Source organism: Pocillopora damicornis, chromosome 10, assembly GCF_964200805.1.
Source record: "Pocillopora damicornis chromosome 10, jaPocDami1.2, whole genome shotgun sequence".
Lineage (NCBI taxonomy): Eukaryota > Metazoa > Cnidaria > Anthozoa > Scleractinia > Pocilloporidae > Pocillopora > Pocillopora damicornis.
This window is the reverse complement of record NC_142679.1, coordinates 19,441,154-19,455,436: the sequence shown is the minus strand read 5'-3', so window position 1 is coordinate 19,455,436 and position 14,283 is coordinate 19,441,154. Positions and strand designations below refer to the sequence as shown.

The window sequence follows — 14,283 nt, the reverse complement described above, 5'->3', positions numbered from 1 at the left end:
CACGGCATCTGTGATCGAGAGGTTTTAATCCATTAAAAACAAAAAAAACCACAGTTTTATTTGCTTTGACATCGAAGAATTTTATAGCCAAGACCTCCTGAACAGAGTACTCGACTTTGCTTCAGCCTACGACATCACCAACGACGAAGAAACATCATGTAACACATGCAAAACTTTCGATCCCTATGCACAAACAGCAACCTTGGCTAAAGAAAGTCGATACAAAATTTGACGTCCCAATGGGCAGCTACGACGGTGATAAAAAATGCGAGCTAGTGGGAAGCCTTTCCTCCTTTCCCAACGGCAAAAACTCAACATCAACATCGGACTTTACCAAGACTACGGACTGGCCATTTCAAACGCCACACCGAGAGAAACAGACAACAGAAAATATGCCGAGGTTTTTTTCGACGAGGCGTCGTAAGAAGTTGTTCCGTTATGGTAGAGGAATATTCAACCATCGCAGAACGATTTCTCACAACGCTTCGTCGAAAAAATCGAGCAATTTTTACGCAGAATGCACCGGAAAGCTTACTTCTTCTTCAACCCTGATACGACCACTCGCTCCAAAGACACATACGACTTCAAGTCTACCAAGAACCCCCCTCGGATCGACTAGTTAAAGGAATTTGAAGATGACATGCTAAAGATGATATTTACAAAACATTATTTCAACATGTAGACTGAACAGTTTTTCAGTTATTTTCAACCGATTTTTTTTTCGTTTTAGAGCATTTTTTGTTCAAATAAAGGTAATCTACTTTTACTTTTAAAAAAGTAAACATAAAACATTTTCAACACTAGGTAATCATCACCATGAAGATTTAATATTTTAGCCATGTAAATAGGTCAATGGCATTAAATGTTTTGATATTTTTTCCAGTAAATACTTTTAAGATAAATTATTCCCTATCTGAGATATTAACCTTTTTCTGTCGTTACTTTCATCCGTAAATACTGTTTAATGCTTTCAGCTGTTATTCAGTAACTTAGTTTTAATTAGGAACATATTTTCAATTCATTTTTGCCACTAAACCCATAACTTCAGTTCAAAGTAGTATTGACTGTGGCATGTGATAATGAAGAAATACCCTAAAGATAGCTTATTTCATTGTTCTCTCCCAAGACCTCTATACATGTTATTACGCTTTAAATTTTTATTTCAGGTGAGGCACTAAGTGCTAAATATATTTCTGTGTACCTTTGCTCTCAGGTAGTTTTCCTGTCCATAAACTTTCAACCATTGATCTTGAGAAAAAACTAACTGAACTAAGCATGGAGCTTCAGAGGCACAGAATGGAAGGTGAATATAAAATGTTTATTGATTCATTATCAGAGAGAAATAAATCCAAGAATGCTATTAAAGGCTTTCACCCCTGTATCAAAATATCACTTTTCAAGGGAAATTTTTCCTTATTTAAAAGAATCTGTTGTCTGATTTTATTTCTATTGATGAATGCTTCCACTCCTTATTCAAATCATACATTTTCAAGGGAAACTATTCCTAAGTAAAGATGACCCCTCTTCCTTTATAGTTATTTAGGGAGATTTCTGTCTTATACTTTTGGCTATTGTGTAAAGTGTTAGCTTTTATATGAAATTTTTCTTAATTTAGTCTTTGCTAATTCTGTGCTGTGGTGAAAGAGAGTATTAAGTTGGCTCTGGCTTATTATGATGAGACAATTTTTTTAAATAGTTGAATTTAACAATGACAATAGGAGATTAATCAGAAAACTGACACTATAATTGTGCTATCACATGACCCCAACACAATGTGCAGTGCTAGTTAAATGCCTGTTTTTAATCATTTATGTGAAATAAGGCACTGAATGCTAAATACAGTGTATCCTTCTGTTTACCTTTCCTTTCAGATACTTTTCTCTCCCCTACACTCTTAACTGCTGATCTTGAAGAAAAACTAAAAGAACTACTCACAGAACTTGAGCGACAAAGAGATAAAGGTGAGTAAAACATGTGTATTGGCTCCGTTGAACAGGGCAAAAGAAATATGGAAAGTGATGCAAGGAAATGGTTGCACTAGTATTTTAGGCTTGTTTTTCTAAGTAACAAGCTGAAAGGTTTTAGTTTGTCATAAAGGACTCCTAATTATATTATCTTCCCTCAAATATCTAAGTTCTGCATGTAACTTGCGAAATATCTCCACCACTCATTATATACATGTTAAAACATGGAATGAACTAACCCCTCCTCTTATATAATGCTATCAACCAAGAATGCTGTTAAATACTTCATACCATTTTGCTACCTTCTCTCAGGTAGTTTACCTCCCACTTTTTCCACCATTGAAGTAGAAGTAGACGAACTACTTAAGAAATTTCAGAAATGGCGGATCGAAGGTGAATAAATAATGCACATTTAGAGAGAAAATAATTGTAGTAGAATGCTATTAAAATATTTCCAGTTCCTTGTAGAATTACATTACCGCTCGTGTATACATTAACCAAAAAACGCGAATAAAACGTGCCAAAAATCGCATGCAAATGCAATTTAAAAAAATGTGTGCGTCAAAAAATTGCACATGCGCGCATAAGCTCGATACGTCTGCCCGTTAGTATGTATGAGGTAATCCTTTTGTTTTTCTATTGTTGGCGGTTTAACGTTTTAAAGAATAGGCTAAATAGAAAAACGAATAGAAAAAAATAGAAAATAGAAATAATAGAATAGAAAAACAAAATGATTACCTTATATATTCTAAAGAGGTAGACGTATCAAGCTTATGCGCGCACGTGCGATTTTTTGACGTGCACATTTTTTTAAATTCGCAATTGCATGCTTTTTTTGGCTACAATGTAACAGGACTAAAATACTGCACTGCTACCAACGTCAAGAAAACTTGTTCGTTTCAATCACCGTTCTAACCGACCTTCCCGATATGCTGTTACAAACTACTGCGACTTCGTAATAGGAATATATGAATGATTTATCATTTTCCAATGGAATTCTTTAATAAAAATTTGTCACTTCGTATAAAAAAAACATCCGTTACAACGGCCTTGAGAATTCGTTCTCGGTGTATTGTAATTCGGTGGAATCAGCTAAAGCGTCCGTTTGTAACCAGTTGTCGCATTCTTAATGTAAACCCACGCGTGGACGTTTAGTTCATAGCTTTATCATCGGTGACCATGCTATTCTCGAAAACTGGTTTATTCATCGCGCCTTTTATACAAAAACTTGTAAGTTCTACTAGCTCATTTTAATGGTGTTGTGTTACAGTATGGTTACATGTCACGACTACGCCTTGTTCTTACCATATGCATATTTTTATTGGAAACCGGATTTACTTCTTGTTTTAAAATTTGTAAAATCATCGAGCGATGTTCACCAAATTGCTCATAAAAGGGAAGGGAAAAATTAAATGCAGGATACATTTAGTTCAAGTTTGTATAAGACTCGCAGACGCGTGCAATTGGACAAAACATCAATACGGCGATACTTATGTCCGTCAACACGGTAATCCAGGACTTTTGGAAAATTGGTGGCTCTTAAAGGAGCCGTTTTTTCATCGAAGGAAGCTGTTACTAGGCTCTTCCTTCGCGTTAGACCACAGTAGAAGTAACGGAGGTGGCTAATGTATTTACAGCACTCAGCAGCAGTCCCGGAGTCCCTGAACCGGGATGGATGGATACCTGCGACAAGTTCGTCCTTGTTAGTTGGCTTGACAACGCGACGCAAGCGAATGTTTTCAGTTCGTGTCAGGGGAGCTTTAAAGGATTCATTTCCGGGCTTTCAGCAGGAGTAGGCCAGTATTTTATGTTATTATCTTCGAATCTTCGTCTTTGACATTGCGATTTACTATAACTTGACCTTTCATTGTAGTAATATATTGCGCTCCGCAACCAAACAAATCATCACGTGCGATGCAAAATGAAACTGTTTATATTTCTGTGCGTAAACGCTCAAGCGAGCGCCGATTGCAATGAATAAAATTACGTCAGTTTTCCGTTGTCGACTCGTCGCATTTTCAAACTTAAAAGTTCTTTGTTTTACACAACGATAAAAATACAAAGGAAATTTATAGCACTGAATAACAAAGGCACATGAGTCGCGCATTTTTTCGACCGTGCGCGCAAAACAATCGTATATGCGCGTCTGACTACCCTGAGTCTGAGCGTACGTAATTCGTCTGCGCAGTTAACATATACGCAAGCGGTACTGTAAAATTTTTTTCCAGGGAACTCTTGCATATGCAGCCTTCTACTGCAGTAATTATTAACCATTGCTATGCTCATTGGAGGCCTTATACATCAATTATGTTCCTCCATTGGCACCCAGCTCTTAGGTGGAGACTGTTTTCACGAATGGTAAATCCTGGCAACCCAGCCATCAGCCGTCATGTAATAGGAAGAAAACCTCCCATTGCACTGGAAAATAAAAATTGTAGAAGAAAAGGAACAAAATACTAGGGAAAAGTGAATTTCCTCGTAGTGTATGTTAAAAGAATATCTGACTTCTTAGGATAAGCTCATTCTGGTCCTGGAAACTTTCAAATTTTGCTACATATGCAAAATTACAGGTACTGTTTAATGTTATGCACAGTTGGCGTGGTGCGCGGGTGCAGTGGTTTAGATCTGCACAAGTGTCAAGTGCGCGGTATTGTAGTGGATACTACTATGGCTTTTTATGAGATTGCCAAGGCGTTTTTAATTGTATCCATTTACAACCTTCAGTTTGTTAAGGCACTGCAAACTTTATTGTCCGGGTCAAAGCCGTAACACAGTGTACACATGCAGTTTGTAACTTGGATTTTGTTACTTGAGCGTTGAAGAGCCTTTGTGGAAGCTACCTTAGAGTTACAATAATTACATGAGCTACCTGACGTTATTAACTTTACCATATACTATCTCTGGCCATACCTGTGGGTAATATGAAGAGAATCCTGTGTTGGGATTGACTATCTAAGCTGCCCCCTTGGGATTACCCGCTTAGATTCCACACAAGAAAAACACTGCGCCAAGGTGACTTACAAATCTCGGTGATGGAGGTGGAAGAAAAGGGACAGAAGACTGTCAAAACAAAGACATCATGAATGACTCGTGTGGGTTTATTGTGCTACAAACACAGTTGGCTTTCTTTCCGTGCTCCTGAAATAAACAAGTCATTCTTGATTCTTAATAAAGTGAAATCTTTTTGTGTTTTTATGGACCTCGAGCTCGTCTTGGTCCAATATTCAGCCATCTTGACCTTATGCTTGGTTAACAAAATACACACACACACACACACACACACACGCACACGCGCACACGCACGCACACACACACACACATGCACACACATGCACGCACACACACACACACACACACACACACACGCACGCACACACACACGCACACCCACACGCACGCACACACACATGTATATATATGTATATAATTGCTTAGTCAGTAAACCTTAGTACATGTAGGAGGGTCTCATTGTAGTTAACCATTAACCGTAAAGTGGCAAAAAAAATAGCCGTTAGGCATAAAAATTGACAAATTTCAACTGTCAGTCGTCAAAATGGTCAACTGAAAAAATTTTTCTATAATCTTCTGAACAGATTTTCGCAAGATTTTCATTGGAGGGGCTATAAAAGAAAAATTTTTTAGTTTTTACATGTTGGGTGTTTTTAAAAATAGTTTAAGATATGTTTATGGTTCAAAATGTTTGTCGTCTTGTAAATCTGATTTTAGGTGCTTTAACCTCTGAATTCCACTCCACAAGTTCAACCAGTGAAAGTCCACAAAAAAAAGAACAGTGGGAAAAAAGTGAACAGCAAACAAAGATTATGGAGACAGCGAAATTGGAAGGTGAAAAGGAAATTAAAAAAACTTGTATTAAGTTATATGGAAAGCTGTTGTGAACAGTTATAACGGTTATGTTATAAGTACTTGAAGAATTGTCTCAGTGCAATGATGTGGCATCAATTAATTAATATAATTGTACACAGTTCCAATTATGAGAACAAAACGTCTGAAGAGAAGCTGTGAATGCTAATCTCTCTCTGCATTTTTACCCTTAGGTACTTCACCCCTCATTGTGGTACCGACCACTGGTCATGGAAAAGAACTAGAAGAACCTTGGGGAAGGAAAGGTGAACAGGATGCTCCGTTTGAATTATTTTTGAAGTTAATGTAATTGAAACATGTTGCTCATTATGTTCAGCTACTACCAGTAAGCCAAGTAAAAAGTTGTATTGTATTGTGAGTTATCGACTATTTAATGTGCTTCATGTTTGTAGAGTTTTTCCCTTTGTTATCGGGAAAAGTACCCGCTTTTAAGTGGATTTAGTTGATCTACCCTTAAAACTGATATCAAACCACCTTGAAATGAATAAAAAGATGTGGGGCTTACTACTTTCAGTTGTTTTTGCTGACGTGTTGAAGTCTAGCATGGGTTCCAGTTTGGGTTCAGTTCCCCCTGACATGCTCCAAGAAAAAAAAGAAAACAACAAAGCAAATCACTGACTTGTTGTAATGATGCATTGACATTGAAGAAGTGGAAGAATTCATCCGTTTGTAAATTGGCTTAAAAAGCTTTAGGAGTGAAGCTATGAAACTTCAGGGAAAAAAAATGAGAAATGAAAAAAGAACGTGAATGTGGTTTTAATCATCTTTTACGATAGAAATTAATGTTTCTGTCAGCAATTATGATAAATGATACTTGTCAATGCAAATTATTTCAAATGTGTTTCTGCCTCATTCTCTTCTCTAGTTAAAGGTAGAGCTGAGTTTCCTTGCAATGTTTCCGGTTTTAAAGCTTCTGTTCTTAAATTTAGGTTATCTACAGTGTACATGTACCTACTAGTATCTTTAAATGCAAGTTGGTATGCCTTTTCCCAACTATTAATTAGTAGAAATGGCAATATCTCTCTACATACCTTTGTTTTTAGGCATGTTGCCTCTTCCTGGATCTTCCACCTTTGATCTTGAAGAAAAACTAGGAAAGCTTTATATGAAACTTCTAACGATGGAAGGTGAAGTAAAATATGCTGTTAAATTAAATTTCATGGTAAAACTAAACCAAGAATGCTTTTAAATACATTTAGTTCTCATTCAAAATATGTGTTTACTTCTGTTTTACTTCAACATGACTATAATTTGCTGTTTGCACAAGTATATCTGTTGTTATCTTTTCTGTGTAAAGTCAGACACTGAATTTTGAAAAGCTCTGTATACCTTTGCTCTCAGGTCCTTCATCTCTCTCCGTCGCTAAGGAAAAGCTAGAGCAAGTATTTGAGGAAATTCGGATGCTGAGAATGGAAGGTGAATAGAAAAATTCATATCTTGTCATTTTTAGGGAGAAACTGATACAAGAATGCTAATAACTGTTCATAAAGTTTGCAAAACCAGGTCATCATCAGGGTGACGATGACCTAGTGTCGAAAATGTTTGCTTTTAAATTTTTTAAATATTTTAGCCATGTAGATAGCTCAATGCTATGAAATGAATTCATATTTTTCCAGTAAACACTTTAAGAAAAATTATTCCCTATCTGAGATATTAACGTTTTTCTGCCTTTACTTTCATCCAAGAATACTGTGAAATGCTCTCAGCTGTTATTCAGTAACTTAGTTTTGTTAAGGAAAATATTTTCAATTCAGTTTTGTCTCTTAATCCACAACTTCAGTTAAAGGTAGTATTAAATTGGCTGTGGCATGTGATAATGAAATATTACTTATAGATAGGTTATTTCACAATGATATAATGGAAAACTTGCATCATTGTTCTTTCACTTGACCTCGATACCTGTTATCATGCTTTAAATTTTTATATCAGGTGAGGCACTTAGTGCTAAATATATTTCTGTGTACCTTTGCTCTCAGATGGTTTTTCTGTCCGTAAATTTTCAACCATTGGTCTTGAGAAAAAACTAGCTGAACTAGGCATGAAGCTTCAGAGGCTGAGAATGGAAGGTGAATATAAAATGTTTATTGATTCATTATCAGAGAGAAATAAATCCAAGAGTGCCATTAAAGGCTTTCACCCTTGTATCGAATTATCTCTTTTCAAGGGAAATTAATCCTTATTTTATAAATTTTCAAGAGAAACTATTCCTTAGTAAAGATGATCCCTCTTCCTTTATAATTATTAAGTGAGATAGTTATCTAATACTTTCAGTTCTTCACATGAGCCTAGTACAATGAGAAGTGTTTGTTAAATGCCTGTTTTTAACCATTTATGCGAGGTAAGGCACTGAATGCTAAATACAGTGTATCTCTCTGTTTACCTTTCTCTTCAGGTACTTTGCCTCCCCCCGAACTCTTTACTGCTGATCTTGAAGATGAACTAGAACGACTTGAACAACTTATTTGGATACTTGAAGAAAGAAAAAGAGAGAAAGGTGAGTGAAACATGCGTATTAACTCTGTTGAACAGGGCAAAAGAAATATGGAAAGTGATGTAAGGAAATAGTTGCACTAGTATTTCAGGCTTGATTTTTTAAGTAACAAGCTGAAAGGTGACACACTTCCTTTTAGTTTGTTATAAAGGACTCCTATTATTTTCTCTCCAATACCTAAGCCCTGCATGCAACTTGCAAAAACATCTGCGCTGCTCATTACGTGTTGAAGCATTGGATAATGTGTATTTACTCCATATTTAAGATAACCCCTCTTCTTATATTATGTTATCAACCAAGAATGGTGTTTCAAAATTCTTTAAACCATTTTGCTGTTTACTTCTTCTCTCAGGTAGTTTACATTTCCATCTTGCCACCATTGGAACAGTAATTAGACTACGCAAGGAACTTGAGAAAGTTAAGATGGAAGGTGAATAAATAATACACATTTAGAGAAAAAACAATTTTAGTAGAATGCTGTTAAACGCTTCCACTTCTTTATCGAAGTATCTTTTTCCACTGAACTCCTGCACGTGCAGTCTTTTTCAGAAGTAATTATTAACAACTGCAATGCTCATTAGAGGCCTAAGATATAAGTTACGTTACTACAATGGCACCCAGCACTTAGATGGAGACTGTTTTCACGAGTGGTAAATCCTGGCAACCCAGCCATCAGCCGTCATGTAGTAAAGAGACAACCTCACATTGCACTAGAAAAAAAATACTGTAGAAGAAAAGAAAAAAAATACCAGGCAAAAGTGAATTTCTTCTTAGCGCGTGTTAAAAAATAACTGGCTTAAAGATTTAGATATATGAAAATTCACATATTTGCACTGCGGTGGAAAGATGAAATTAGAAGATCCTCGCAGCTAAGAATACTACTGAAACTAGTAGTTGTAAGAAGGACCTGAAAAAAAGAAAATTTCTTTTCTTTTCCGTACGGGCCTGAAATTTTTTTTTTTTTTTCAGGTCCTACTTACAACTACTAGTTTCAGTAGTGTTCAATAACTGGCTTCTTAGGATAAGCTCATCCTGGTCTTAGAAACTTTCAAATTTTGGTACATATGCAAAATTATTGGTACTGTTTCATGTTATGCGTAGTTTCGTGGTGCGTGCTTGTAGTGCACGGGATTTGCACGCGCATCAAGTGCGCGGTACTGTCGTGAATCTTGGATACAACTCTAGCATTTTATCAGAGTGGTTAGGCATTTTTAATCGTATCCATTTACAACCATGATGTGTTAAGGCCCCGCAAGCGTCAAATTGTGCTCTAATTCAGTACAAGGTGTACACATGCAGTTTGTAACTTGAGTTTGTATGTCGAACGTTAAGGAACCTTTGTGTAAGCCGCCTCAGAGTTACGATGACCACATCGCGCTACCAGAGGTTATTAACATTCCCATATTGCTGCTTCAATAGTGCATGTAGTACTAATGCATGTCAGTGAACTGTAGTACATGTAGGAGGGTCTCAATGGGGCTAACCGTTAACCGTAATCTAGCAAAAACATTTTGCTGTTAGTCGTAAAAATTGACGAATTTCAACCGTTAGTCTTAACATAACATAACTGTTTATTCACAATTCAAATTTTGTTGAAAAGTAAAAAGGAAACAAAAGAGGTTACCCCTTTCAAGTTTGTCTCCTAAAATAATTAAAAGTCACAGTAAAATAGTTCAAAATTTCCTGAAGCATTAGTAAAATGGCATCTGAGTCTGTTCTTGAAAATGTTCAGATTTTCTGCCTCCGCAACTTTTTTAGGTAAATTATTCCATTCATTGACTATATTTGCACAAAAAGAATACTTAAAACTGTTTAGCTTTGCGGGCAATGGCTTAAGTTTATGGCGATGGTTGGTTCTTAATGGTCGAAAATCACGTGCAAGTGTAAAATACTCAAATGGGTGTAGCCCGTTAAGACTGTTAACTGTCTTATAGCACTCGGTAAGCGAAGAAAATAATCTTTTCTGATGTAGAGTTGGCCATTTAAGGACCTTTAAGCGCTCTTCATACGACATATCTCGGCCAATGTTTCTTATTGCATATATATGTGTTCTGCGTTGTACTTTCTCTTAAATAGCCAAATCCTTTTTGAGGTGTGGAGACCACACTGGAGAACAATACTGGAGTATTGGACGTACCAAACTCAAATACAATTTCGAGAACGATTCAGGGTTCCTGGGGCCCATTTTTCGACCTTTAAATCGGAGTACGTTGTTTGCCTTGTTTTCAGGCTCCATGATAGATTTGATGTGGTGTGAATTCCAAGATCCTTAACGTTAGATTACAAAGGGTTAAGCAAAGAAATTTTTCTTTTAAACTCCTTAACAAGAAAAAGTTAGCCCTAATACGGCCAAAATTTTAACCGTTAGCCGTAAAAGCTATCACCCCATTGAGACCCTCGTGTTGCTCGTGCGTTAAATAACTTTTGCATTAATGTTCCATCGATCGACTAAACGTGTTGGTGGTATCTTTAAATGGTAAATGTAAGTTTGACCCCAAGCTTGTCCGTGATCTTTCACAGTTAAGTAAGTTACTTTTAAGTAGTTCCTCATTTTAATAAATTCTGAATGTGACCTTAAGTACTAAAATAGTTTATGTCTTTTTGTGTCCTTCATGATAGCATTAGAGAACGCCATGTATCTGACCATCAGATCAGGACTGGCGAAGTTTGATGTCAGTTTACCCGAGGAACTCCAGGACTATGTCAGCTACTTATTAAATGAGTCAGCCAAACTTCACTTACGCAAGCAAGGTACTTAACATTGTTAAAATAAGCTTGTATTGGCTTTGAAACATATGTCCAGCTATCTATATTCGGTGGTAAGATTATTGAGAAATGCTGAGTTTGTGTCAAGGAATTTTTCTTTTAACCCAGATTTGTGATCTTGTGTTGGGTTTTTTTCATTCTCAGTAGACCTGGTACCTTTATATAATCATCAAATGACCTGCGCGGTCTAATGCCCGTTCCTAATAAGAAAAGAAAAGATTTATAAATAAACCTCTTTATGAAGGCCATGCGCGGTTGCCCTGGCAGGGGCATTAAAAGCTGCGGGGCCAAGCGTGCGTCCATGCGAGAAGAAAGTAGAATGAGTAGAGTGGCGTTCATGGTATAAAAATCTGATTGACTGAGTAAGATCAAGCTGGACCCACATGACCCCTACTACTCAGTCCATAAGTGCATAGAATTCTGATGTTAAAGCTGGTCGCTTATGTGGTGTAACTTACGTATTTTATGATCGTGTTTTCAAGAAAAAGACGTCTCTTTCAATTTATCAACACTAATACTTCGTTGTTATGTTTGCAAAGTGAAAACAGTTTTTTTCTCTTGTGTTCTTGAAAATGTTCTGAAACTTTAAAACCAGATTTGGGAAAAAACAACAACAGCATGCAACTTTTCTCGCACGCATTTTCGACTCTAAGAGTTTTAGATTACTAGTGAGGGAAAAGATAATATTGGAATAAAACTTTATCACAATGATTTACAACTTCGCAAAGGATTTGCTGACATTTTAAGACTTCTTGGAAAACAAAAAGAAAAAGGGCCTAGCTTAATGTTTTTGGTATCGCACGACCTTTATTGTTCATTCTGTCCGTCTCCTTGTTTTCCCAACTGGTTTCCTTTTACTTGGGATGATTCAACAATAAGTCGAAACACGGAGACTCGATTTTTTTTTGTTTCCAATTTGTTTAGGTATTTTTTGTCAGTTTTTAGACAAAACAATTTTTTTTTCGCTGTAATGTTTTCAAGTAAAATATTAATATTCTTTTGTTTTAATCCTTTAGTACTCCAACCACCTCGTGCCTTAGAGGAATTACGAGAAGCAATGGATGAAGACGAATTGAAAACATTCCTTACTATTCACATCGGAGAAGGTGCATGGCAGGTGGTGCTGCTGTTTACGGATGAGCTCCCTAGAGTTAAACTACCACGGGACTGGCGTGGTATAATTCATAACGAGGACGAGGACGAGGAGGAGGAGGTATCTAATGAAGTGATATACAGTTCGAAGTCAGGCATATTGAAGGCGTGGCCAACAGAGTACGACCCTGATTTGATAACACTGTGTAAAGCGATCACCAACAGGAACTGGAAAGTAACCAGATTAATTCTCGCTTACAGTTGGATACCTGATGAAGGTTTGAAGAACTTGAGTATAGCGCTTCCTCAGAGTGAACTTTACAGCTTGACACTGGATGGCAATAGTTTACAAAGTCAAGGATTAAAATACCTGTGTGAAGCGCTGATCAGTAGTGACTGCCATTTAACCAGCTTAAAAGTCAGTGACAATGGGTTAGGAGACGAAGGAATGGCATACTTGTGTAACGCACTAACCAGCATTGACTGTACATTAACCAGCTTAAAAGTCAGTGACGATGGGTTAGGAGACGAAGGAATGGTATACTTGTGTAACGCACTAACCAGCATTGACTGTACATTAACCAGCTTAAACGTCAGTGACAATGGGTTAGGAGACGTAGGAATCATGCACTTGTGTAACGCGCTAACCAGCGTTAACTGCAGATTAACCACCTTAAACGTCAGTGACAATAGGTTGGAAGACGAAGGAATGGTATACTTGTGTAACGCACTAACCAGCATTGACTGTACATTAACCAGCTTAAACGTCAGTGACAATGGGTTAGGAGACGTAGGAATCATGCACTTGTGTAACGCGCTAACCAGCGTTAACTGTAGATTAACAAGCTTAAACGCCAGTCGCATTCAGTGGGGAGACAACGGATTTAAACACTTGTGTGATGCACCTACCAGCAGTAACTGTGTGTTAACCAAATTGAAAGTCGGTTTTATTGAATTAGGAGATGGAGGAATCAAAGAATTGTCTGAAGTTTTAACCAACAGATTCTGTACATTAACAAGATTAGACTTACGCGGCAATGAATTTGGAGATGAAGGAATCAAGCACCTGTGTAAGGCCTTGACTGATACCAACTGCAAACTACAGCACTTAAACCTCTGGGCAAATTGGAGTGTAACAGATGAAGGCAAAAAATATTTGTCTCAAATGTTAACTGGTACTGATTGGAAAGTTAGAGGGGCACAACTTTTCCGTTCAACTACAAAGTAGACTAAGTAACAAGTCAGAGTCACAGAGACCTCACAGGTTCCTCCGGTTACGTTTCGCTTGTCACGAAATAAATTCCATTTTTATAAATGACAACTTAGAGATTATTGTTCAAGGTGATTAGTGAGGCAGTCGAAACATCGCGATCAAGAATTGAGAAATGACTTGGTATCATGACTCAAACGATTATTAAACGTTCGTTATTCGATAAACGAACTTCACTGTTTAAAAAAATAGACTACAAATGCAACTGCAATTTCGTATAACGGGTCTGTTGGCAATAATGTTATACCTTTTGTAACAAAAAGTTTTGAACTACAGGGAATTGGTTATACTGGTGATTTAGCTGTAAAAAGATGCCAAAAATATTAAATTATATTTTGGTAACCTACTTAATGAATATCGTTGTTTTCTAAAAGAAAACTTTTGAAAAGTCTACGTGAATTAGTGCCGTATAAATAAGTAATAAGAAACAATATATTCTCAATATTTATAGGCTTTCGTATTTTTAGTGGGTAGACCCCAAGGGTATAATGTTTAAGCTTAATTGCAATACACTTGAACAAAAAGGAATGTTTTGTTCTGCCTTGTTCGTTTTCGAAGCCAAATGTAGGCGTTGTACAACCAATTGTATACTCGTTCAAATGAGTTTATTTGGACTTTACCTGGTAAGTCATTTACGCAAAGCTTGTACTCTAACTTGTAATTTTTTTTCATCCTAGCTGATGATTTTATGAAGAGCAGAGTTATGTATTACTCTAAAATTACATACTAATGATAAGAAAGTGTCTTACGGGTTACGTAGTCCTTATAATGTATAATCTCTTTTTCAATTTACTACAATAGTTCAGAATGTCGTCTAA

At 36.7% G+C, this 14,283-nt stretch overlaps 1 protein-coding gene across 1 annotated transcript in view; it reads left to right on the top strand.

Moving 5' to 3' along the window:
* LOC113669106 (uncharacterized) overlaps window positions 1-13,811 on the top strand; it is a 388,759-nt gene extending 374,948 nt beyond the window's left edge. Inside the window, exons 42-53 of the mRNA XM_089185219.1 lie at window positions 1,214-1,303; window positions 1,872-1,961; window positions 2,277-2,357; window positions 5,691-5,807; window positions 6,020-6,091; window positions 6,890-6,978; window positions 7,166-7,262; window positions 7,823-7,912; window positions 8,239-8,340; window positions 8,690-8,767; window positions 10,957-11,088; window positions 12,120-13,811. Of these exons, the coding sequence (XP_089041345.1) occupies window positions 1,214-1,303; window positions 1,872-1,961; window positions 2,277-2,357; window positions 5,691-5,807; window positions 6,020-6,091; window positions 6,890-6,978; window positions 7,166-7,262; window positions 7,823-7,912; window positions 8,239-8,340; window positions 8,690-8,767; window positions 10,957-11,088; window positions 12,120-13,423 (2,342 nt within the window). The 3' untranslated portion in view covers window positions 13,424-13,811. The remainder of the gene's footprint in view (window positions 1-1,213; window positions 1,304-1,871; window positions 1,962-2,276; window positions 2,358-5,690; window positions 5,808-6,019; window positions 6,092-6,889; window positions 6,979-7,165; window positions 7,263-7,822; window positions 7,913-8,238; window positions 8,341-8,689; window positions 8,768-10,956; window positions 11,089-12,119) is intronic.
* Window positions 13,812-14,283: the final 472 nt, after the last annotated feature.